The sequence below is a fragment of the Elephas maximus genome, chromosome 19, assembly GCF_024166365.1.
Source record: "Elephas maximus indicus isolate mEleMax1 chromosome 19, mEleMax1 primary haplotype, whole genome shotgun sequence".
Classification (NCBI taxonomy): Eukaryota; Metazoa; Chordata; class Mammalia; order Proboscidea; family Elephantidae; genus Elephas; species Elephas maximus.
Window position 1 is genome coordinate 77,293,415 of NC_064837.1, and position 23,016 is coordinate 77,316,430.

Sequence of the window (23,016 nt, forward strand, 5' to 3'; positions counted from 1 at the left end):
GTGGGGGGGTGGTTCTGCCCTCTAGCATCAGATGTCCTTTGCACATACCCTTTTCTTAGAGGGAGTGGGAGGGCTCCCCGCACCTTTCCCAGTGTCAACGGTCTTTGTTTTTCTGAGAGAAGCTTCCAGGAAGCGGATGGTGTTTTGTGCCTGTATATGGGCTGGAGGGGATCTCCTGGGTTTCTGGCCTGGCCTCTAATTTTTATGACAAGCACCTACTGAAGGCCTGTGGGTGAGTGAGGACTCTCTTTGTTTATGTCTAGGGCTCCTAGGGATTCTACGCTCACAGTAGCCCGTACCTGGCCTTCAGGAATGTGCTAGCGTTTCAGTTGTTTTTTCTTACCTGTTTTTATGGCAGCTGCCTCTTCCTCCCGTACTGTTTTTTGTCTCTCTTTGGAGGGGCTTGTCACACTTGGGAGCTCAGCTCACCTGGTTGCCTTGTGATCTCATCTCTGAAATGCTCAAGAGAAGTTAAGTTTTTGTAGACTACTCGTCCGTTTCTTGTTAGGGTGGGAGCGACGTTCTCTTGAGGCTGCAGGGTTTACTCTAGTTTTCCCCTTTTCTGTATTCATAACTCCTTTCTCCGACAGTGAGAAACCTGGCTCACATTATCCTTAATGTGTAGACTCATCTGCCCAGTCCCTGTGTGTAACCGATCTGCATCACTGACATCGCCCCCTGCCACTTGTGGATACCCTCTCACCCCACTCAGGCTCTGGCACCTTGTGCTGGTGAGCCCCCTTTCCCATGAGCCTCCTCACCCCACTGGCACTCTAACCCCCCACCTCAGACCACCATCCTGCGTGGATGCTCCTCACTCCTCAGGCTGCGACACCCTCTGTCAGGCCGCACTCCCTGAGGGCATTTCCTCACCCACTCAGGCTCTGACCTTTGCCAGGCCACGTATGTGCATGGACGCTCTTCTTACTTCACTCAGACCCTGGGCCTCCATGCCTACCGCCCCTACAGCCATTCATTCCCCACTCAGGCCCCAGCACCCTCTTCTCCTACGTGGCTGCTCCTGACTGCTCGAGCTTTGACTCCTCGCTCTGGGTAGGTCCTCCACAGATGCCTACTTCCCTCTGGCCCAGCTCATGGCTCCAGAACTGACTTGTTCAAGACAGAAAAGGAAGGGAAAGGAAGTGAAGGGCAAAGAGGAAGAGAAATAGGAAGACTCATGCACGTTTGTAGGAAAAGACTTGAGTTTTTGTATTTACTGACCATCTTTTAGTACAAGGAGCCCTGGTGGCACAGAGGTTAAGAGCTTGGCTGCTAACTAAAATGTTGGCAGTTAGACTCCACCAGCCGCTCCTGGGGAACCCTATGGGGCAATTCTGCTCTGTCCTGTAGGGTCATGTTTTAGTACAAAAAAAAAAAAAAAAAACCTAATAAATATATTTTTTAAGTTTCTGTATTTTTGTTTTTCTAACAGGCTATGAAGTTCATGGAATGGAAAAAATACCAGAAGAAGGACCAGCACTTATAATTTTTTATCATGGAGCTATTCCCATAGATTTTTACTACTTCATGGCTAAAATTTTTATCCATAAAGGCAGAACTTGCCGAGTCGTAGCTGATCACTTTGTCTTTAAAATTCCAGGTAAACGTTTGCTATAAGTGTCCAGTTATCGTGATCCTATTCTACGATAGTCTCCATCTCTGAGAGCTGTGTATCATTTGGAAAAACTTTTTGTCTTTTTAGGGTAATACACTTGGAACCTCAATTTGGGGATATCTGATTAGCTTGTTAAGGTTATAAGTCTAAATATAAAAACTTTATGGCCAAAATGTTATCTAATTTATTTGTTTATTAACAGGTGTTTAGTCATTTTTCAAGTTAAACTCTGAACTTTAACTTTTAAAAAATAAGCTATAACTTTTACGAAACAAATTAAGTTATATTTTGGTATAGAAGGTAGTTGATTCTTCATATAATGAATTTTTCCACGAGGTATTGATTTTTGGAGTTTCATTTTGCTGTAATTAGGTTTTGATTACTCTTGGTTTGATACCAAACCCAAACCAATTGCCACTGAGTTGATTCCAACTCATAGTGACCCTATAGAACTGCCCCATAGGGTTTCCAAGACCATAAATCTTTACAGAAGCAGATTGCCACATCTTTCTCCCATGGAGTGGGCTGGTAGGTTCAAACTGCCAGCCTTCCAGTTAGAAATTGAGGGCTTTAATCACCGCACCATCAGGGCTTCTTCTTGGTTTGATAGCACATCAAAATTAGTAAAAAAAAAAAAACCTAGGATATATTTTGTCTTCATATAATAATATATGCCATGTCCCACAGCATACCTGACTGGCCTGGTACACTTAACACTCTAAAGTTGAGGACCACATGGTTTTGTACCTTAAAAAAAAAAAGTCATTCTTAAATAAACTCATTGAGACTACATGTTTTTTCTTCTACCGCTAAATCACTAGAAACAAGCCAAGAAAGTGTATAGTGTGCTTTCTGGAATTAAAAATGCAAAAGCTAACCAATCAACCAGACAAAAATCAAGCAGTGAATTAAGTAGCGTTCTACTTCCGTGCCTGTTATAAACTGGGTTAATGCTTTGGGTATCAGTGTGTCACTAAAATGCCATTTGTACTTTGCGTATGAACTTTATAACAAATTTGGAAACCGGAGAAAAGAAAGAAATTATAATCTCATCAACCTAACATAACTGTTTTATCTTTATTTTTCATTTACATGTTTTCCACATATTATGCAAAATGCATTTTTTTTTTAAATTTAATGCTGGCTTTAACATTTTACCATGTTCTGCAAGGAACAGTTTTAAAACGAATGGCTAAAATATTTACTTCACTAGCTTTCTCTTTTTTTTTTTTTTAATAATTTTTATTGTGCTTTAAGTGAAAGTTTACAAATCAAGTCAGTCTGTCACATATAAGCTTATATACACCTTATTCCATACTCCCACTTACTCTCCCCCTAATGAGTCAGCCCGCTCACTCCTTCCAGTCTCTCCTTTTGTGATGATTTTGCCAGTTTCTAACCCTCTCTACCCTCCTATCTCCCCTCCAGACAGGAGATGCCAACACAGTCTCAAGTGTCCACCTGATACAAGTAGCTCACTCTTCATCAGCATCTCTCTCCAACCCATTGTCCAGTCCCTTCCATGTCTGATGAGTTGTCTTCGGGAATGGTTCCTGTCCTGAGCCAACAGAAGGTCTGGGGACCATGACCGCTGGGATTCTTCTAGTCTCAGTCAGACTATTAAGTCTGGTCTTTTTATGAGAATTTGGGGTCTGCATCCCACTGATCTCCTGCTCCCTCAGGGGTTCTCTGTTGTGCTCCCTGTCAGGGCAGTCATCGGTTGTAGCCGGGCACCATCTAGTTCTTCTGGTCTCAGGATGATGTAAGTCTCTGGTTCATGTGGCCCTTTCTGTCTCTTGGGCTCATAGTTATCATGTGACCTTGGTGTTCTTCATTCTCCTTTGATCCAGGTGGGTTGAGACCAATTGATGCATCTTAGATGGCCGCTTGTTAACATTTAAGACCCCAGACGCCACATTTCAAAGTGGGATGCAGAATGTTTTCATAATAGAATTATTTTGCCAATTGACTTGGAAGTCCCCTTAAACCATAGTCCCCAAACCCCCGCCCTTGCTCCCCTGACCTTCGAAGCATTCATTTTATCCCGGAAACTTCTTTGCTTTTGGTGTAGTCCAGTTGAGCTGACTTTCCATGTATTGAGTATTGTCCTTCCCTTCACCTAAAGTAGTTCTTATTTACTAGCTAATCAGTAAATAACCCTCTCCCACCCCCCTCCCTCCCCCCCTCGTAACCACAAAAGTATGTGTTCTTCTCAGTTTATACTATTTCTCAAGATCTTATGATAGTGGTCTTATACAATATTAGTCCTTTTGCCTCTGACTAATTTCGCTCAGCATAATGCCTTCCGGGTTCCTCCATGTTATGAAATGTTTCACAGATTCGTCACTGTTCTTTATCAATGCATAGTATTCCATCGTGTGAACATACCATAATTTATTTAACCAGTCATCCGTTGATGGACACCTTGGTTGCTTCCAGCTTTTTGCTATTGTAAACAGAGCTGCAATAAACATGGGTGCGCATATATCTGTTCGTGTAAAGGCTCTTATTTCTCTAGGGTATATTCTGAGGAGTGGGATTTCTGGGTTGTATGGTTTTTTTTTTTATGGTAGTTCTATTTCTAACTTTTTAAGAAAACGCCAGATAGATTTCCAAAGTGGTTGTACCATTTTATATTCCTACCAGCAGTGTATAAGAGTTCCAATCTCTCCACAGCCTCTCCAACATTTATTATTTTGTGTTTTTTGGATTAATGCCAGCCTTGTTAGAGTGAAATGGAATCTCATCGTAGTTTTAATTTGCATTTCTCTAATGGCTAATGATGAAGAGCATTTTCTCATTTATCTGTTAGCTGCCTGAATATCTTCTTTAGTAAAGTGCGTGTTCATATCCTTTGCCCAGTTTTTGATTGGGTTGTTTGTCCTTTTGTGGTTGAGTTTTAACAGAATCATGTAGATTTTAGAGATCAGGCGCTGGTCGGAGATGTCATAGCTGAAAATTCTTTCCCAATCTGTAGGTGGTCTTTTTCCTCTTTTGGTGAAGTCTTTAGATGAGCATAGGTGTTTGATTTTTAGGCGCTCCCAGTTATCTGGTTTCTCTTCGTCATTTTTGGTAATGTATTGTTTATGCCTTGTATTAGGGCTCCTAACGTTGTCCCTATTTTTTCTTCCATGATCTTTATCATTTTAGTCTTTATGTTTAGGTCTTTGATCCACTTGGATTTAGTTTTTGTGCATGGTGTGAGGTGTGGGTCCTGTTTCATTTTTTTGCAAATGGATATCCAGTTTTGCCAACACCATTTGTTAAAAAGACTATCTTTTCCCCAATTAACTGACACTGGGCCTTTGTCAAATATCAGCTGCTCATATGTGGATGGATTTATGTCTGGGTTCTCAATTCTGTTCCATTGGTCTATGTGCCTGTTGTTGTACCAGTACCAGGCTGTTTTGACTACTGTGGCTGTATGATATGTTCTAAAATCAGGTAGAGTGAGGCCTCCCACTTTCTTCTTCTTTTTCTGTAATGCTTTACTTATCTGGGGCTTCTTTCCTTCCATATGAAGTTGGTGATTTGTTTCTCTATCACATTAAAAAATGTCATTGGAATTTGGATCGGAAGTGCATTGTATGTATAGATGGCTTTTGATAGAATAGACATTTTTACTATGTTAAGTCTTCCTATCCATGAGCAAGGTATGTTTTTCCATGTAAGTAGGTCCTTTTTAGTTTTCTCGTAGTAGAGCTTTGTAGTTTTCTTTGTATAGGTCTTTTACATCTTTGGTGAGATTTATTCCTAAGTATTTTATCTTCTTGGGGGCTGCTGTGAATGGTATTGATTTGGTGATTTCCTCTTTGATGTTCTTTTTGTTGACGTAGAGGAATCCAAGTGATTTTTGTACGTTTATCTTACAACCTGAGACTCTGCCAAACTCTTCTATTAGTTTCAGTAGTTTTCTGGAGGATTTTTAGGATTTTCTGTGTATAAGATCATGTCATCTGCAAGTAGAGATAATTTTACTTCTTCCTTGCCAATCCAGATGCCCTTTATTTCTTTGTCTAGCCTAATTGCTCTGGCTAGGACCTCTAGCACAATGTTGAATAAGAGCGGTGATAAAGGGCATCTTTGTCTGGTTCCCATTCTCAAGGGAAATGCTTTCAGGCTCTCTCCATTTAGAATGATGTTGGCTGTTGGCTTTGTATAGATGCCCTTTATTATGTTGAGGAATTTTCCTTCAATTCCTATTTTGGTGAGAGTTTTTATCATGAATCGGTGTTGGACTTTGTCAAATGCCTTTTCTGCATCAATTGCTAAGATCATGTGGTTTTTGTCTTTTGTTTTATTTATATGGTAGATTACATTAATGGTTTTTCTAATATTAAACCAGCCTTGCATACCTGGTATAAATCCCACTTGGTCGTGGTGAATTATTTTTTTGATATGTTGTTGAATTCTCTTGGCTAGAATTCTGTTGAGGATTTTTGCATCTATGTTCGTGAGGGATATAGGTCTGTAATTTTCTTTTTTTGTGATGTCTTTACCTGGTTTTGGTATCAGGGAGATGGTGGCTTCATAGAATGAGTTAGGTAGTATTCCATTATTTTCTATGCTTTGAAATACCTTTAGTAGTAGTGGTATTAACTCTTTTCTGAAAGTTTGGTAGAACTCTGCAGTGAAGCCGTCCGGGCCAGGGCTTTTTTTTGTTGGGAGTTTTTCGATTTCCTTTTCAATTTCTTTTTTTGTTATGGGTCTATTTAGTTGTTCTACCTCTGTTTGTGTTAGTTTAGGTACGTACTGTTTTTCTAGGAATTCATCCATTTCTTCTAGGTTTGCAAATTTGTTAGAGTACAATTTTTCGTAATAATCTGATATGATTCTTTTAATTTCAGTTGCGTCTGTTTTGATGTGGCCCATCTCATTTCTTATTCGGGTTATTTGTTTCCTTTCCTGTATTTCTTTAGTCATCCTGGCCAGTGGTTTATCAATTTTGTTAATTTTTTCAAAGAACCAGCGTTTGGTTTTGTGAATTCTTTCAATTGTTTTTTTGTTCTCTAATTCATTTAGTTCAGCTCTAATTTTTATTTTTTTTCTTCTGGTGCCTCATGGATTCTTTTGTTGCTCGCTTTCTATTTGTTCAAGTTGTAGGGACAGTTCTCTGATTTTGGCTCGCTCTTCTTTATGTATGTGTGCATTTATCAATATAAATTGACCTCTGAGCACTGCTTTTGTTGTGTCCCAGAGGTTTTGATAGGAAGTGTTTTCATTCTCATTGCATTCTGTGAATTTCTTTATTCCCTCCTTAATGTCTTCCATAACCCAGTCTTTTTTGATCAGGGTATTGTTCAGTTTCCAAATATTTGATTTCTTTTCTCTAATTTTTCTGTTATTGATTTCCACTTTTATGGCCTTGTGGTCTGAGAAGATGCTTTGTAGTATTTTGATGGTTTCGATTCTGCAAAGGTTTTTTTTATGACCTAATATGTGATCTAGTCTAGAGAATGTTCCATGTGCACTAGAAAAAAAACTATACTTTGCAGCTGTTGGGTGGAGTGTTCTGTATAAGTCAATGAGGTCAAGTTGGTTGATTGTAGCGATTAGGTCTTCCGTGTCTCTAATGAGCTTCTTACTGGATGTCCTGTCCTTCTCCGAAAGTGGTGTGTTGAAGTCTCCTACTATAATTGTGGAGGTGTCTCTCTCACTTTTTAGTTCTGTTAAAGTTTGTTTTATGTACCTTGCAGGCCTGTCCTTGGGTGCATAAATATTTAATATGGTTATATCTTCCTGGTAAATTGTCCCTTTAATCATTATGTTGTGTCCTTCTTTATCCTTTGCGGTGGATTTAACTTTAAAGTCTATTTTGTCAGAAATTAATATTGCTGCTCCTGCTCTTTTTTGCTTGTTTGCTTAATATATTTTTTTCAATCCTTTGAGTTTTAGTTTGTGTCTCTAAGTTTAAGGTGTGTCTCTTGTAGGCAGCATATAGACAGATCGTGTTTCTTTATCTAGTCTGAGACTCTCTGTTGCTTTATTGGTGCATTTAATCCATTTACATTCAGCGTAATTATAGATAAGTATGTGTTTCACTAGCTTTCTCTTATGGAACATTTGGTTGCTTTCATTTTTTTCTTATAAATAATAGGATGTCGATATCTTCGCAAATTTTTTTTTCCTGTTTATGATTCATTTAATATTTTAGCATCAGTTTAGCTTGAGTTCTTCCTCACCTCCTGAATACTCTAGGTTCAGGCAAGCAGAGATCTTTAGACTGTAAGAATTTTGGTTAGTCTGCCCAGTTTTCACCACACATCCCTGTATTTCCCAGCCTTCTGATATGTCCTAACATCATCTTACAAAGTTCCAGTTTAGAATTTGATTCAAATACTTAATCACTGACAGGATTGTTTCTTTCATCCATTAATGTTGTGATTTCAAAGGCTATATAGTATTGCAACCTAGAATTAGTTATTTCTGAGTCAAACACCCTCACTTTAACAAAAACCCTTAATGATAATTTGCTGCTATCATGGATTTGAAAAAAATTAATTGTAGAATTTATATCATTCAACTTTTAACTTTAACGAATATGGTGATGATCTTGCCAATTTTTAGTAGAACCATCGACTCGATGGCAGTGGTTTTTGATTTTAAGCGTAGTCAGAGTCACATTCTTTTGAGTGGTTCTCTTTCGTGTAGGATTGATGGAAGATTAGATTTGTGATTGCTGATGGGATATCATGATTGCTGTAATAAATACTTGAGACAGTGTTTAACCATGAGCAGCAGTGGAACGAATTTTGGACTAGAAATACCTGGGTTGGAATCTCTACTCTGTCAGTTACTAAGCGTGTGACTTTGAGCAAGCTACTTATCTCTGTAAACCCAAGTTTCCTCATCTGTAAAATGGGCGTAAAAATCCCCATTTTCCAAGTTGTTGTGAGAATTAGAATTTGAGTATATAAAATAGCCAGAAGAGTTGGTGATCCGTAAGGAGGTGGTCAGTAAGAAGTACCTAATACTTCAACAGCAATATTAATGTGTGTTAACCTTGTTTTTGCTGATTTAAAACAAAAATAAGAGTTTACAGATTTAAGTAGAAATTGTACACTAGGTAGATTGTGATGATTTTTTGCTCTTGAGGAATTGAACAAGAAGTACTAAAGATGTATCTTAATGCTAATTTTCTTACAGGATTTAGTTTATTACTTGATGTGTTTTGTGCTCTACACGGACCAAGAGAAAAGTGTGTTGAAATCCTGAGGAGTGGCCACTTGCTGGCTATTTCACCAGGTGGAGTTCGAGAAGCCCTCCTTAGTGATGAAACCTACAACATTGTATGGGGTAATCGGAAAGGCTTTGCTCAGGTGGCAATTGATGCAAAAGTGGTGAGTTGTGTAAGATTAATTATTAAAGTATAGTTAAAATAAAAGCTTAAATAGTGAGCAAAAGTATATGAGAATTTAGATATTTTAATTCTTTAAAATAGCATGTTTTAATACACTTTAAAAAATAAATAATACTTAAAAAAATAGCATATATGATTCTTTATAAAGAAATACTTCATAAAGACCAGAGAAGTACTCTTTGTTCATGGGTAGCCATCTTAAAACAATCAATCTGGAAATTTGAAAGAGTTGTAGCAAAATTTTATATTTTAGAGGTGGCTTTTTTTTCCCCGTCAGATCTGTAAAACTCTTTGTATTTCTTCAGTTATACTTTTTTTTTTTTTTGTATAAGTATAATCAGTCAAATTCCATGTATTTTAATTCTTCGGCGTAATTGAATTGGGCTCATTTTAGTGACTGGTGTTGATTGATTTAACAACATTTCTTTCATTTGTGACCAATTTATGTAACATGAGGACTCAAATAATATGTCTTATTTTTTTTTTTTAATCAGCTACAACTGTCTAATACTGGTGTAATTCTAATACTGGTGTAATTCTAATACTGGTGTAATTTAGATATTTTTAAATGCTTAACAAATGAATTTTTCAGTAATATTAAGTGTTCCTCTGGAATTCTCTGTACTTAGTCTACTTAGTAGACTAGAGAATGTAAATGCCATTTTGTTTTTTTATTTTGCCTTTGGAAAGTATTTCCCAACTTTTTTGTTTTCGTATTGTACTTTATCTTATGAAACATTGATTACTTACGGGATGTTTCTTCTTCATTTTCTGTTTGTCTTGGTTTTAGCTTGTTTGTCAGAAAAAGAAATCATAGTACCCTTCACAGGGTCCCCCTCCCCGCCCCCCAGGCCAATTAGTTAGAGACTATAAGTAACTCAGTTTTTTTGAGTACCTGTTGCCCATCGACACCTGTCTGTACTCTTAGCTTGCCCGTCCATCTTGCAAATACAGGCTGTTGATTAGAAAGGAAAAGATTATGGTCGACTCATTCTAATCTAAAACCAGTATTTGCAGAAGGATGGAAATTTTCTCTATTTTTTAATTGCAAAGTTATAATAAAATAAAATGCATTGAGCTCTAGTCTCTCCTGTATATATGTATAACTCTTAGAAGTAAGTTATTGCTGTTTAAAAAAAAAAAACCAAACCCGTTGCCATCAAGTTGATTGCAACTCATAGTGACTCTATAGGACAGAGTAGAACTGCCCCATCAAGTTTCTAAGGAGCGCCTGGTGGATTTGAACCGCAGACCTTTTGGTTAGCAGCCATAGCACTTAATCCCTACACCACCAGGGTCTGCAGTTACTGCTGTAGTAATGTGATTCTAACAGAAGAGTTCATGTACTTGCCCAGGTACTTAATAATAAGCAGCATTAGATTTTCAGCAGTACTGTCCTACAGTAGACTCTCAGCTCCCTGAGGACAATGCAAGTTCCAGTGCAATGCACATTTTTCTTAAAATGCAGAACATTTAAGCACTAGAGGAGAGGCTGGAAACCCTGGTGGCATAGTGGTTAAAGACTTGTGGCTGCCAGCCAAAATGTCTGCAGCTCGAATCTACCAGGTACTCCTTGGAAACCCTATGGGACAGTTCTACCCTGTCCTTTAGGGCCACTATGAGTCGGAATCAACTCGACGGCAACTGGTTTGGTTTGGTTTTTTTGGTTTAGAGGAAAGGAGCCTTTTGAATTTAATTTTATGTTTATAGTCTTGGTGATATAGAATTTTAGTTTGTAGCACATTTTCCTTATTTTCCAAAAAGTCACAGGCACAGGCACTTAGACTATATGAATAATATGGACTACAAAAAGATATATGCACAATTGTACAAAAATAAATGGTAATCTGTCATGTATATTAAAACAAAGATAAAAGCTAAAAACCTAATCAGTTTAATTTTCAGGTTTATGTTTTGAAAGAATTATTTCTCCTCTTAGGTTTAAGATAAGATGACAAAAATAGATTTGAAATCATATAAATATATCGTGGGATTCTAATTCCTTATCCATAAATTTACAGTTTTAGGGAACATATTGCCTGGCAGAAGACCAGAAAGGAAGAAATGCTCTAGAGAAAAGGACTCTTTTCCCAACTTTTTAAAAGAGTTCCTAGATAATTAACTAAGATAACCTGTTGTTGTTAGGTGCTGTTGAGTAGGTTCCAACTCATGGCGACCCTATGTACAACACTATGAAACACCATCCGGTCCTGTGCCATCCTCACAATCGTTGCTATGCCTGAGCACATTGTTGTAACCACTGTGTCAGTCCATCTCGTTGTGGGTCCTCCTCTTCTTCACTGACCCTCTACTTTCCCAAGCCGGACGTCCTTCTCCAGGGACTGGTCCCTGCTGATAACCTGTCCAAAGTATGTGAGACGTAGTCTCGTCATCCTCACTTCTAAGGAGCATCCTGGTTGGAATTCTTCCAAGACAGATTTGTTATTTCTTCTCGCAGTCCATGATGTATTCAATAGTCTTCGCCAACACAATTCAGAGGTGTCAATTCTTCCTTAGTCTTCCTTCCTAGATCATTTAATTAAGGTTTGTGTACAAAACTTCAGAAAGTTTATGAAACAGCTTTCTACAAGTTTAAAAGGAAGCAAAAGCCTATAACACTGATAATTTATAAAATAGCCATATCAGTTTGGTAAATATTGTACTACCCAAAAATATTATAATGCTTTCACACTATATATTTATAATTATTCCAGTGTTGCAGATGAGGAAACTCAGGCACAGAGAGATGAAGGGCTGGAAGGGATCTGATCAGAAAGCAAGGCAGAAGCAGAGCAGAGCACACAGTTCAGGACTTCAGGCAGCTGGTGCTATTGCCATCTCTGACTGCATTTCACAGTGAGTCTGCTGATATCGAGATTAAAGGAGCCTTCCAGATACTTGAGGGAAGTCTTTCAATAATATCTGAATATAGTTAAAATAGCAAAAGTATCCCATCTGAAAAAGTTCCTTAATAGTCCTCACAAAATTAGTAGTCCTAACCAAAATTTGAGCGAGAATTTAAGACATTTATTGCTGGATTAATCACATTTAAATTGTGACATAGTACAGAAAGTAAGGGAAAAAATCCAGATTGTAAATGCAAGTTCATAAAATATTGGTGGAAAATAATTAAGATTCATCTGAAAGGTGACATACTTTTTGATATGATGTAACTTTCTTATTTTGTGAATTCCTGAGAATTATTACTTTGATGAGATTTTTTTAGGTAACCTCATGTCTAAATCAGGTAGATGAAAAAATTAGCTCACTTACTCTATTTGGAAAGCATGTAACAGATGTAAAAGAAAATAGCATTTGTTTCAATAAAATTATGTATTGTCTCAATCTGTAAAACAATCATTGAGGTAAGAATAATTACTATTTGTATACCCATTTTATACATGAAGAAACTGAGGCTTAGACATGGTAAGTAACTTGTCCAAACATTCTCACTTTTTTTTAAATTTAATTTTATTTATTTTGTCATTGTGGAGAATATGCACAGCAAAACAAACACCAATTCAACAGTTTCTATATGTACCATTTAATGACATTAATTACATTCTTCGGATTGTGCAACCACTCTCACCCTTCTTTTCTGAGTTGTTCCTCCCCCATTAACATAAATTCACTGCCTCCTAGGTTCCTATCTAATGTTTCAAATTGCTGTTGTAGATTTGATCCCGTATAGATAGATCTTAAAAGAGCATAATGTTCAAGGCAGACCTTTTTTACTGGTTAAGCTAAAATATATTGTTTGCTTTTAGGAAGACTTCAGGGGATATTTTTGGTTTGAGATTTAAAGATTATCTCAGAGCAGTAGTTTCAGGGGTTCATCCAACCTTCATGGCTCCAGAAAGTCTGGAGTCCATTAGAATTTGAAATTCTGTTCTTCATTTCCCCCCTGTTGATTAGGATTTTTCTGTAGAATCTTTCATCAAAATGTTTAGTGATGATATCCAGCATCATCCAGTTCTGGTTGCATGGCAAAAAGGCAGTAGTTCATGGAGGCAGTTAGCCCCACATTCCATATCCTCCTCCTATTCTTGACTCTCCTTCTTCCTCTGTTGCTCCAGGTGAATAGAGACCAGCTGCTGTCCCTTTGATAGCAGTTGGCAAGCTTTTAAGACCCCAGGCACTACGCAGTGAACTGGAAGTTCGAACAGAAGCACTAAACATGTTATTAGGCCAGTTAACCGGGATGTCCCATGAAACTGTGGCCCTAAACCTCTAAACCAAGGAACCAAATCCCATAAGGTGTTTGGTTGTACATGAGCAGCCTCAGCACCTAGTCTCTCTCTCTGTCTTATTGTTGTAAGTATATCTGCTATACAACTTTTGCTAGTTAAACTTTTTACAGGTAGAGAACTTATTGACAGCAATTACAGTAATCAGCTGTGTAAAAGTGTAACCCTACCCTTAATCTGTAATTTTTCCATCACCATTAAACCACCCTGCCTCCCACCCCTGGTAACCACTAATAAACTTTGTTCTCTATATATTTTCCTTTTCTTGTCTTTTTATATAAGTGAGGTTATACGATGTTTATCCTTTTGTGATCAACTTATTTCTCTCAGCATAGTGTATCCCGGCTCCATCCATATTATAGCATGTATCAAGACTTCATTTCTCCTACTGGCTGAGTAGTATTCCATTGTATGTATGGACCACATTTTGTTTCTCCATTCTTCTCTTGATGGACATTTAGTTTGTTTCCCCCTTTTGGTCATCGTGAGTTGTGCTGCAGTGAACACTGGTGTACAGGTGTCTTGGGTATATACCTAGGAGTGGAATTGCAGGGTCATATGGTAGTTCTATTTTTAGTTTTTTGAGGAACCACCACAATGTTTTCCACAACATTGATACCATTTTGCATTCCTACCAGCAATGGGTAAGGGTTCCAATTTGTCAGGACTTGTTTTGTGACCTAACATGTGGTCTGTCCTGGGGAATGATCCATGTGCACTGTAGTAGAATGTATATTCTGCTGTTTTTGGGTGGAGTGTTCTATATATGTCTGTTAAGTCTATTTGGTTTATAGTGTCATTCAGGTCTTCTGTTTCCTTGTTGATCTTCTAGATGTTCTGTCCAATATTGAAAGTGATATATTGAAGTCTCCAACTATTATTGTAATACTATGTATTTCTGTCTTCTGTTCTATCAGTGTTTGCTCTGTATATTTAGGTGCCACGATGTTGAGTGCGTTGTTCTTGATGAATCAATCCTTTTATCGCTATATAATGTCCATCTTTATCTCTTCTAACAGATTTTGCCTTAAAGTCTACTTTGTTTGATATTAAGATTGCCGCCCAAACTCTCTTTTGATTATTATTTACATGGAATAGTTTTTCCACCCTTTCAATTTCAACCTTTTTGTGTCCTTGGATTTAAGATGTATCTTTTGTAAACAACGTATAGTTGGCTCATGTTTTTTTAAATTCATTCTGCCATTCTCCACTTTTTAATTGGAGCATTTAGCCCATTTACATTTACTGTAATTACTGATAAGTAGTGACTTCTGCCATTTTATTGTTTTTTGTGTGTCTTAAGCCTTCTTTGTCCTTTACTACTGCTTGCTTTTGTGTTTTGTTGGTTTATTGTAGTGAATCTTTTTGGTTCCTCTTTTGTATATATGTGAGTGTGTATATTTTTGAAAAAGATATTAGTGGTTACCATGAATGTTATATTTAAGAGCTTGTATTTATAACATTCTAGGGTAAATTGGTACCAGTGTAACTTCAACAACATACCCTAAATTCTATATCTATACCATTCCTTTTCCCCCCTTTTTTGTTATTATCACTAGTTGTCTTTATATTTCATGTGCCCTGTAACATAATTTTATCCTTGGTTTTTATATATTTGTTATTAAAAAACATGAATGACAAAACATTTAGAATTTCAAGCATGAGTACCATATTACAAGCCTGTATACTTTGCCATGCATTCCCTTTTATTACGGATCTTTCTTTTTATGTATAGCTCTGAATTACTTTCTAGTGTTTTTTTCCTTCCATCTACAGAAACTCCTGTTCGTTTTTTTGTAGTGCTGGTCTGGTAGATATGAACTCTCTCAGCTTCTGTTTGTCTGCAAATGTTATAATTTCGCTCTCATTCTTGAAGGATAGTTTCACTGGGTATAGTATTCTTGGTTGATAGTGTTTTTTGTTTCAGCACTTTAAATACATCATTCTGTTGCCTTCTGGCCTCTAATGTTTCTGAGGAAAAATCAGCACCTGATCTTATTGGAGGTCCTTTGTATGTGCCTGTTTGCTTCTTACTGCTTTCAGGGTTCTGTCCTTATCTTTAATTTTTAAGAGCCTAGGGGAAACCCTGGTGGTGTAGTGGTTAAGAACTACAGTTCTTAACCCAAAAGTCGGTGGTTCGAATCCACCAGGTGCTCCTTGGAAACTCTGTGGGGCAGTTCTACTCTGTCCTATAGGGTCGTTAGGAGTCAGGATCGACTCAACGGCAATGGGTTTTGGTTTTTGGTTTTTGGAACTATGATATGTCTCGGTGTAGATCTCTTTGGGTTTATCCTGTTTGGTGTTCTTTAAGCTTCTTGAGTTTGTAAATTCATGTGCTTTCTTAGATTTGGGAAATTTTCTGTCATTATATCTTCAGATACTCTTTCTGTCCCTTTCTCTCTCTCGTCTCCTTCTGGAATTCCCATGATGTGTATATAGTAGCCCCTCCTTTATCAGTGGTTTTGCTTTCTGTGGTTTCAGTTACCTGTTTCAACCGTGGTCCGAAAATGTTAAATGAGTAATGAGATGAAATCTCGTGCCACCCCACCCAGGTACCACATTCATATAACTTTTATTATAGTGTATTGTTAAAATTGTTCTATTTTATTATTAGTTATTGTTAATCTCTTACTCTGCCCAATTTATAAATTAAAGTTTATCATAGATACGTATGTATAGGACAAAACATAGTGTTATAGGGTTCGATGTGGTTTCAGGCATCCATGGGGATCTTGGAACATATTCCCTGTAGATAAGGAGGTACTATTGTATTAGGACTCTTGTCTCATAATTCCATTAATCTATACTCAGCCTTCTTGAACCTCCATTCTTGTTGCTCTTCAGCATCTGTAACTTTCACTATCTTATCCCCCGATTCACTGATTCTTTCTTCTGCCTGACTAAATCTGTTGGTAAGTCCTGTTGTGTTTCTTATTTTAGTTATTGTCCCTTTCAGCTGCAGTATCTCTTTTTTTAGATCCTCATTTTGTTATTGCATTGCTTTCCTTATTTCTTTTGGCTCTTTGTCTAAGTTTTTCCTTAATTCTTTAATTATATTTAATGTCGTATTATATTCTTTCATTTTTTTCATTATTTGGTCATCCCTAGATGCGCTTTTACTCCCTTTGTCATGTTCATTTGAATTGGCCATTGTTGCTCTGTTCTTTGTGTTTCTTGTGACTTTTTGTTGGAGCATTGGAATTTGCAAGAGTGTTAATTTTCCCCAGTATTTGGTGTTTTTGCCAGTACTACTTTCTGCAAGAAACTCTTAGGTGGACAGAGCCTTTGGACTTTGCTTACTATTTCCTCTCCCTCTCTGTTTTAATTAGGATTCAAAAATTCTAGATCTCCGTTTTCAACTTTCAGTCTGTCCCATACACACCAGAGAGCATGTGTTCAGTCTGTTCACTAGTGGGCACTGCTGTTCATGTGAAGTATTGTGTACTAATCAATCTGTACACCAGGGGCGCAGTCCCCCCTCTCTGGTTGTTACTCCCTTCCCTATTCTGTTTCTGCAAGCACATTTTTAGTCAGAAATCCCACACCTAGCGAGCCTATGGGGCTGGTTGTTGCCCTCTCGTTTTGCCTGAGGCTTCCTTCCCTGCTCTGTAGGGGCTGCTTAGATCTGAGTTGTCTTTTAGGGGAAGCACAGGCAGTCTTTCCTCCGTTTCAGGAGGAGGAGGGGCTAGCATTCCCCAGAAGGATCTCTGAGATATCTGTCTTGTTGGTTTCAGAGTCCTAGTGGCCTTGTGGTGGTTGTAGGAGCAGTCTCCACTTAGTTGACCCACTTGACTCCACTGTAAGGAACCTTCTGTAGGAGTTTGTATCAGTCCAGCAGCCAACAGTTACCAGTTGGGGGAGGGGCCATCATACTATGAACAGACCCCCAGTGAGATCTGCATTGTTGCTATTATGAGCCCACCCTGAAGGTTAGCTGTGGGCATAGCCTCCGCTCAAGATGCCTGCCTCATAGCACACAGTGCCCTCAGTCTGCAGTCCTCAGTGCCAACTATCAGGGGAGCAGACAGACCCAAACTGATCCCCAGGGAGGCCTGTCCTGTTGGTTTCAGAGGCCTGAGCTATGGGGTGCACAGGGAGGTAGGTAGAGTGCTGACTGTGGGAGCAGGCACTACTGTGGGGGCCTTCTGTAGCAGTTTGCAACAGCTTGGCGACGAGCAATTACCAGCCTCGGTCAGCAGTCTTCAGTGCCAGCCGGAAGTGGAGGTAGACTAACCCTAAATGACCCTCGGGAAGGTTTGTGCTGTTTGTTTTAGCTGCCAGAGCTATGGAGTATGCAGGGAAGCAGAGTGCTGACTATGGGAGCAGACTCCACTGCAGGGGCTTTCTGTAGCAATGCACAGTAAGCTTGTAGGTATTGGTGTCTCGGTCAGGGAGGGATTGTCACACTCCAAACAGACCCCTGGAGGGGTCTGCCTTGTTGCTGTCACAGCCCTCCCTGTAGTATGTTGTCCACTAAAGATGGCTGCTTCCTAGCACCCAGCAGCCTTAATTGGCAGTCCTCAGCACCAACCAAAAGGGGGAGCAGACAGACCAGAATTGACTCCCCAGGACGTCTGTCCTGTTGGAGACCTCAGCTATGGGCTGCGCAGGGAGGCAGGTAGACTGGTGACTGGGAGCAGACTCCACTGCCCTGGCCTTTTGTAGCAATTTGCAGTAGGCTAGCAACCCTGTAGGGTCGCTATGAGTCAGAATCGACTCAACAGCAGTGGGTTTGGGTGGGAGCAACCCACAGTGTCTGGGTGGTGTAAGTGCTGGCACTTTCCAGAAGGACCCATGGGATGTCTGCCTTGTTGATTTTAGAGCAGAAGGTTGGGATCTTATCTCTTTGTACAGGCAGGGGCTGTGGTGGTTAGGGAAATAGCCTTTTTTTCTGGGGCCGCTTCCCCAGTTCACAGCTGCCAGTGACCGATGTGGCTGTGGGGAGGGGCAGGAACAGTGGGTGAAGTGATTTTCCTCCCGTATGCAACTCGTTGGTTCATTGATTCTTGCCTGTCTGCAGTTCCCTGTTGCTTTCCTTTCCTCCCCCATTCAGAGTCCCTCAAAGCTGAGCACCATTTCCTTGTGTCTGGAGGGTCGGAACGATGGTCTGTTTATGCCACCATCTTCCCAGAATCCAGTTCCCACTCTTTTGTGCCAGAGTTAAGACTTCAAGACTGTTGTAAACTGATTACCCAAGAATAATTTTAAAAAATATATTCTCTTGCTCTCTTGGTCTCTTTCAGTCTCTCTTGCTGTCACTTACATGCATGTATGCCCACATACATATGGAGACACCTGTATATGTGAAAACAGAATTTAATTCTAGGTTACTTACACAATTACCTTGTGTACAAACTATGTACAAGGAAAAAGGAGAGAAAAATTGTACTACAGTGTCAAGTTGTGATAAGGCAATGCTTGTGACTTTAAGGCTGCAAGTTTGAATGCAAATTTAGAAACCATATGCCCTGCTAGGGTCAGCATTGTCCTCTTTAGTGGGTTTCAGAGATGTCCAGCCTCCAGAGAGTTGACTGTTTAAGGAATGATAGGTAACCTGGATAATCTTTACAGAGATACTTCATAACAAACTTTGTAGGTTATGCTGTTCGGCAGAATATCCAGCAGTACTGGCCGGAGGAGGCAAAGTGATGTGCATGAGTTGAAATCTTTCTGTTCCTCCTTGGTTCTAAGTTCTAAGTTCTCAGCTCTAAGGACATTTTATAACTATTTAAAAAGATTAGAATTTCAGCCATCATTTTATTTTACAAAACTAGTAATGGTTTCGTAGACCATGATTTTTTACAAAAAGAGTTCAGTGTACTTTATGCGTTAGCTTTGTTAATTAGCTCCATCAAATTTTAATCTTCGCCTGACTGCTTTTCTTTACCTAACTTCTTTCCTTTTCATAATTGGTTTTGAGATTTCTTCTGCCTACTCCCCATCCTGTTTATTCAGAGAACGCAGACTAAGTTTTTAGAAACATGGTTTCCCCGCTGTGTTTACTCATTCATTTATTAATTCAGCCATCACTTATTTTTAAACCCCTGGTCTATTCCAGGCTTTGTTCTAGGTGCTGGGAATATAGTGGCGAACAATGTCCCTGATATTAGGAGGCTTCTTCCACTCTGATAAGGAGCGACATAAGATAATTATTTAGTTGTATGTGAGGTGAGGTAGTACGTTTTATAAAAAAAGGTGTGCCTCTAGTCTCTTTTCTTCGGTCTACCACATTTTACTGTTTCCAAAACTTAATAAATAATTCCAAAACTTAATAGGGAAGACTTTTTGAATGTCAGCTTATTTGAATATTTCAAATTTTCCTTAAGGCAGATAATTCTCTGTTGGCTGTACACTGATGGTGGACTGTGAGTGATATGGCCCTTGTAATCCATGCACGTGCAGACATCCACACACACACACAGTTTTATCTGTTCTAAAACATCTTTTAATTCAGTATAATTGGTGAACATTTTAAGTATCTACCTCAGTATTTGCAGTGGCATAACCTCCTTATGGAAACCCTGGTGGTGTAGTGTTTAAGAGCTACGGCTGCTAACCAGAAGGTCAGCAGTTCGAATCTACCAGGTGCTCCTTGGAAACCCGATGGGGCAGTTCTGTTCTGTCCTATAGGGTTGCTATGAGTCAGAATCAGCTCGACAGCAGCGAGGTTTAACCTCCTTATGTAGTACTTCATCCATTACTTTGTGACCTTTAGTTAAGGTCTCCATTTTTTAAAAATCTAAATCATGGATATTCATGGAGAAATAAAAATCATGACTTTGTGAGGCAAAATCCTCTAAAATTAATCATATAAAGAATTCTTTAGTGTGTATGTTTCTCCTTTTTTTTTGCAGTGAGTCTTATATTTACTTTTTATTAATGTTAAACATTTTAGATTTAATATGCTCACCAAAGTAGTAATTCTATGACAGCATCATGGCAAAACCCATGTCATTTCATTTTATATAACTTTCCCCTTAAGAGAGAATCTCTAACTACTATCTTTTAACTTTTACTGCAGTGAACATACTATTCAGTTGCTCAGTGAAACCGATTTAATTTACCACACTCGTTTTATTTAATGAGACTAGTGATTACCGTCACTTCTGTTCTGCGTTTCACGGGTTTATGTGGAATTTAGGTGAGTTGCTAAGTGAAATACCATATGTTACCACTAGAGGGTAGTGTTTCCAATTTATATTTTTACAAAAGATCAAGTTGAATTTATTCTGGTAATCACACTAGTCAAGTGTAACTTTATTTTAAAAGATCTTATTTTCATAATCTTAAACAGGCCCTAAAAAACTTACATTAGTAACTCAATGGAGACATTGAATGGATTAATGTATATATATTTGATTTGAATTTTTTTTCTTTAGCCCATTATTCCTATGTTTACACAAAATATTCGAGAAGGATTTCGATCGCTAGGAGGAACAAGTAAGTTCTGATTCACGTGGTTTTTCTAATTTAAGTGTAATATTTAAAATGTAACACTGTACTTAAAATATTTGGGCCTTTAAACTCTGTACGTAACCCTTTTTAATTATTACTTCAGAAAATGGGTGTATTATTTAAGTATTTTTGTTCTGTTAAAGGTCTAAAATATAACTTATTCCAGCTAATGGTGGTTCTTAGACTTTAGATTTTTATTAAGAATATTGTATACATACTGAAACAGATTTGTAATGGCTTTTAAAATTTCAGAGCAAATTATCTGACTTGTTGTGTTAACCCATGTTGTTGAGGTTGAGAACAAATTTACATATTGCCCAGACTATCTTTTTAACTAAACCCTGAAGAAGTTACAGTTTAAAAAAGAATGATAATATGATATTGAACTAAAATTAACAGCCTAAGGGGATATCATTTACTTTGTTTTACTTCTGTCTCTTTTTTTTTTTTTTTTTTTTGACCTTTCTAAATTTTATTTATTTTGTTGTGGAGAATGTACACAGTACAACATACACCAGTTCAGCGGTTTCTACATGTACATTTTAGTGACATTAGATTATATTCTTTGAGTTGTACAACCATTCTCACCATCCTTTTGAGTTGTTCCCTCCCCGTTAAATAAGCTTGATGCCCCCTAGGGTTGCTATCTAGTCTTTGGATTTGCTGTTACCAATTTGATCCCATATAGATAGTTCTTAAAAGAGCATAATGCTCCAAGCAGATTTTTACTAGTTAAGCCAAATTATTATTGTTTTTTTTTTTTAATAATTTTTATTGAGCTTTAAGTGAACGTTTACAAATCAAGTCAGTCTGTCACATATAAGCTTATATACACCTTACTCCATACTCCCACTTATTCTCCCCCTAATGAGTCAGCCCTTCCAGTCTCTCCTTTCGTGACAATTTTGCCAGTTTCTAACCCTCTCTACTCTCCTCTCTCCCCTCCAGACAGGAGATGCCAACACAGTCTCAAGTGTCCACCTGATACAAGTAGCTCACTCTTCATCAGCATCTCTCTCCTACCCATTGTCCAGTCCCTTCCATGTCTGATGAGTTGTCTTCGGGAATGGTTCCTGTCCTGGGTCATTCTGTTTTAAGATGACGTCAGGGAATATTTTTGGTTTAAGGTTTAAAGAAAACTCAGGGCAGTAGTTTCAGGGGTTCATCTACCCCCCATGGCTCCAGCAAGTCTAGAGTCCCTGAGAATTTGAAAATTAGTTCTGCATTTCTCCCTCTTTGATGAAGATTCTTCTATGGAATCTTTGATCAAAATGTTCAGTAATGGTGACCAGGCACCACCCAGATCTTCTGGTATTATGGTAAAGGAAGCAGTTTCTCATTGAGGCAATTAGCTGTACCTTCCATATCCTATTCCTGAGTCTTGTTCTTCCTCGTGCTAAATAGAGACCAATTGTTGTGCCTTGGATGGTCCCTTGCAAGCCTTTAAGACTCGAGGCACTACACAGTGAACTAGCAGGTAGAACAGAAGCACTAAATATGTTATTAGGCCAATTAACTGGGATGTTCCATGAAACCATGACCCTAAACCTCCAAACCAAGGAAGCAAATCCCATGAGGTGTTTGGTTGTACATAAAGCAGCCTCAGCAGCCTTTTTTTTGTCACCATTGTAAAATATCTGTCACACCTGTCACTTCTTGTTATTTTAATAATTTGAGTCATAATACATTTACATGGAAAAGTTTTTTGCCCATCGTTGTATATTGGTAACAGTAAGCTTTGACTCTAGCTATAGGAGCAATAACGATTAGATGTGCTTTTTTTTTTTGCAATGTCTATGTTATTTTATCTTTTCTATTAAGAAATTTTCAGTTTGTTTTGATTATATTTTATATTCCCAGCACTATTATTGTTAGTGATCCTAGTGATTGTTATTAACGAGTTTCTCTCTGAATAGCCTTAACCTGCCATTGCTTCTTTTATGATTACTTTGGTATTTTGTTGATATTCCGTTATGTTTTTGATTCCATTACGTTTTAATTTTCCCCACTTTTTTTCAAATTTAAAATAGAAGGGCAAATTAATGGGATGTTTAACTTTTGTTGTAGAATTATTTCTTCTAATTTTTCTCAGTCAATTTCTTCTTCAGAATTAAGCGACAGACCAGAAATTATTCCTAACATGGTTCCTCTAATTGTAAAGTGTTTCTTTTTCTTTTGTTTTGGACAGCTTTTTGTTTTTTCCTGACTTTAAAATGAATACCTTAAAAATTAGTATCTAGTGATTTTTTTTTAGTATTATTTTAGATTCCTTTGATAATTTTTTTTTAAACTTATATCCATCAGTTTATTTTAGAGTATTACCACTTAGTTTTTAAATC

The 23,016-nt window shown here is 38.0% G+C and overlaps 1 protein-coding gene across 5 annotated transcripts in view; it reads left to right on the forward strand.

The window, feature by feature from the left end:
- TMEM68 (transmembrane protein 68) overlaps positions 1-23,016 on the forward strand; it is a 58,766-nt gene that overhangs the window by 23,204 nt on the left and 12,546 nt on the right. For 2 of the 5 annotated variants that reach the window (XM_049858886.1, XM_049858890.1), the window contains exons 4-6: positions 1,433-1,600; positions 8,762-8,955; positions 20,602-20,662. In XM_049858886.1, coding sequence (XP_049714843.1) covers positions 1,433-1,600; positions 8,762-8,955; positions 20,602-20,662 — 423 coding nt within the window. Of the gene's footprint in view, positions 1-1,432; positions 1,601-8,761; positions 8,956-20,601; positions 20,663-21,625; positions 22,549-23,016 lie in introns of those variants that run through there. The other 3 variants (XM_049858887.1, XM_049858889.1, XM_049858888.1) reach the window with 3 other exon arrangements.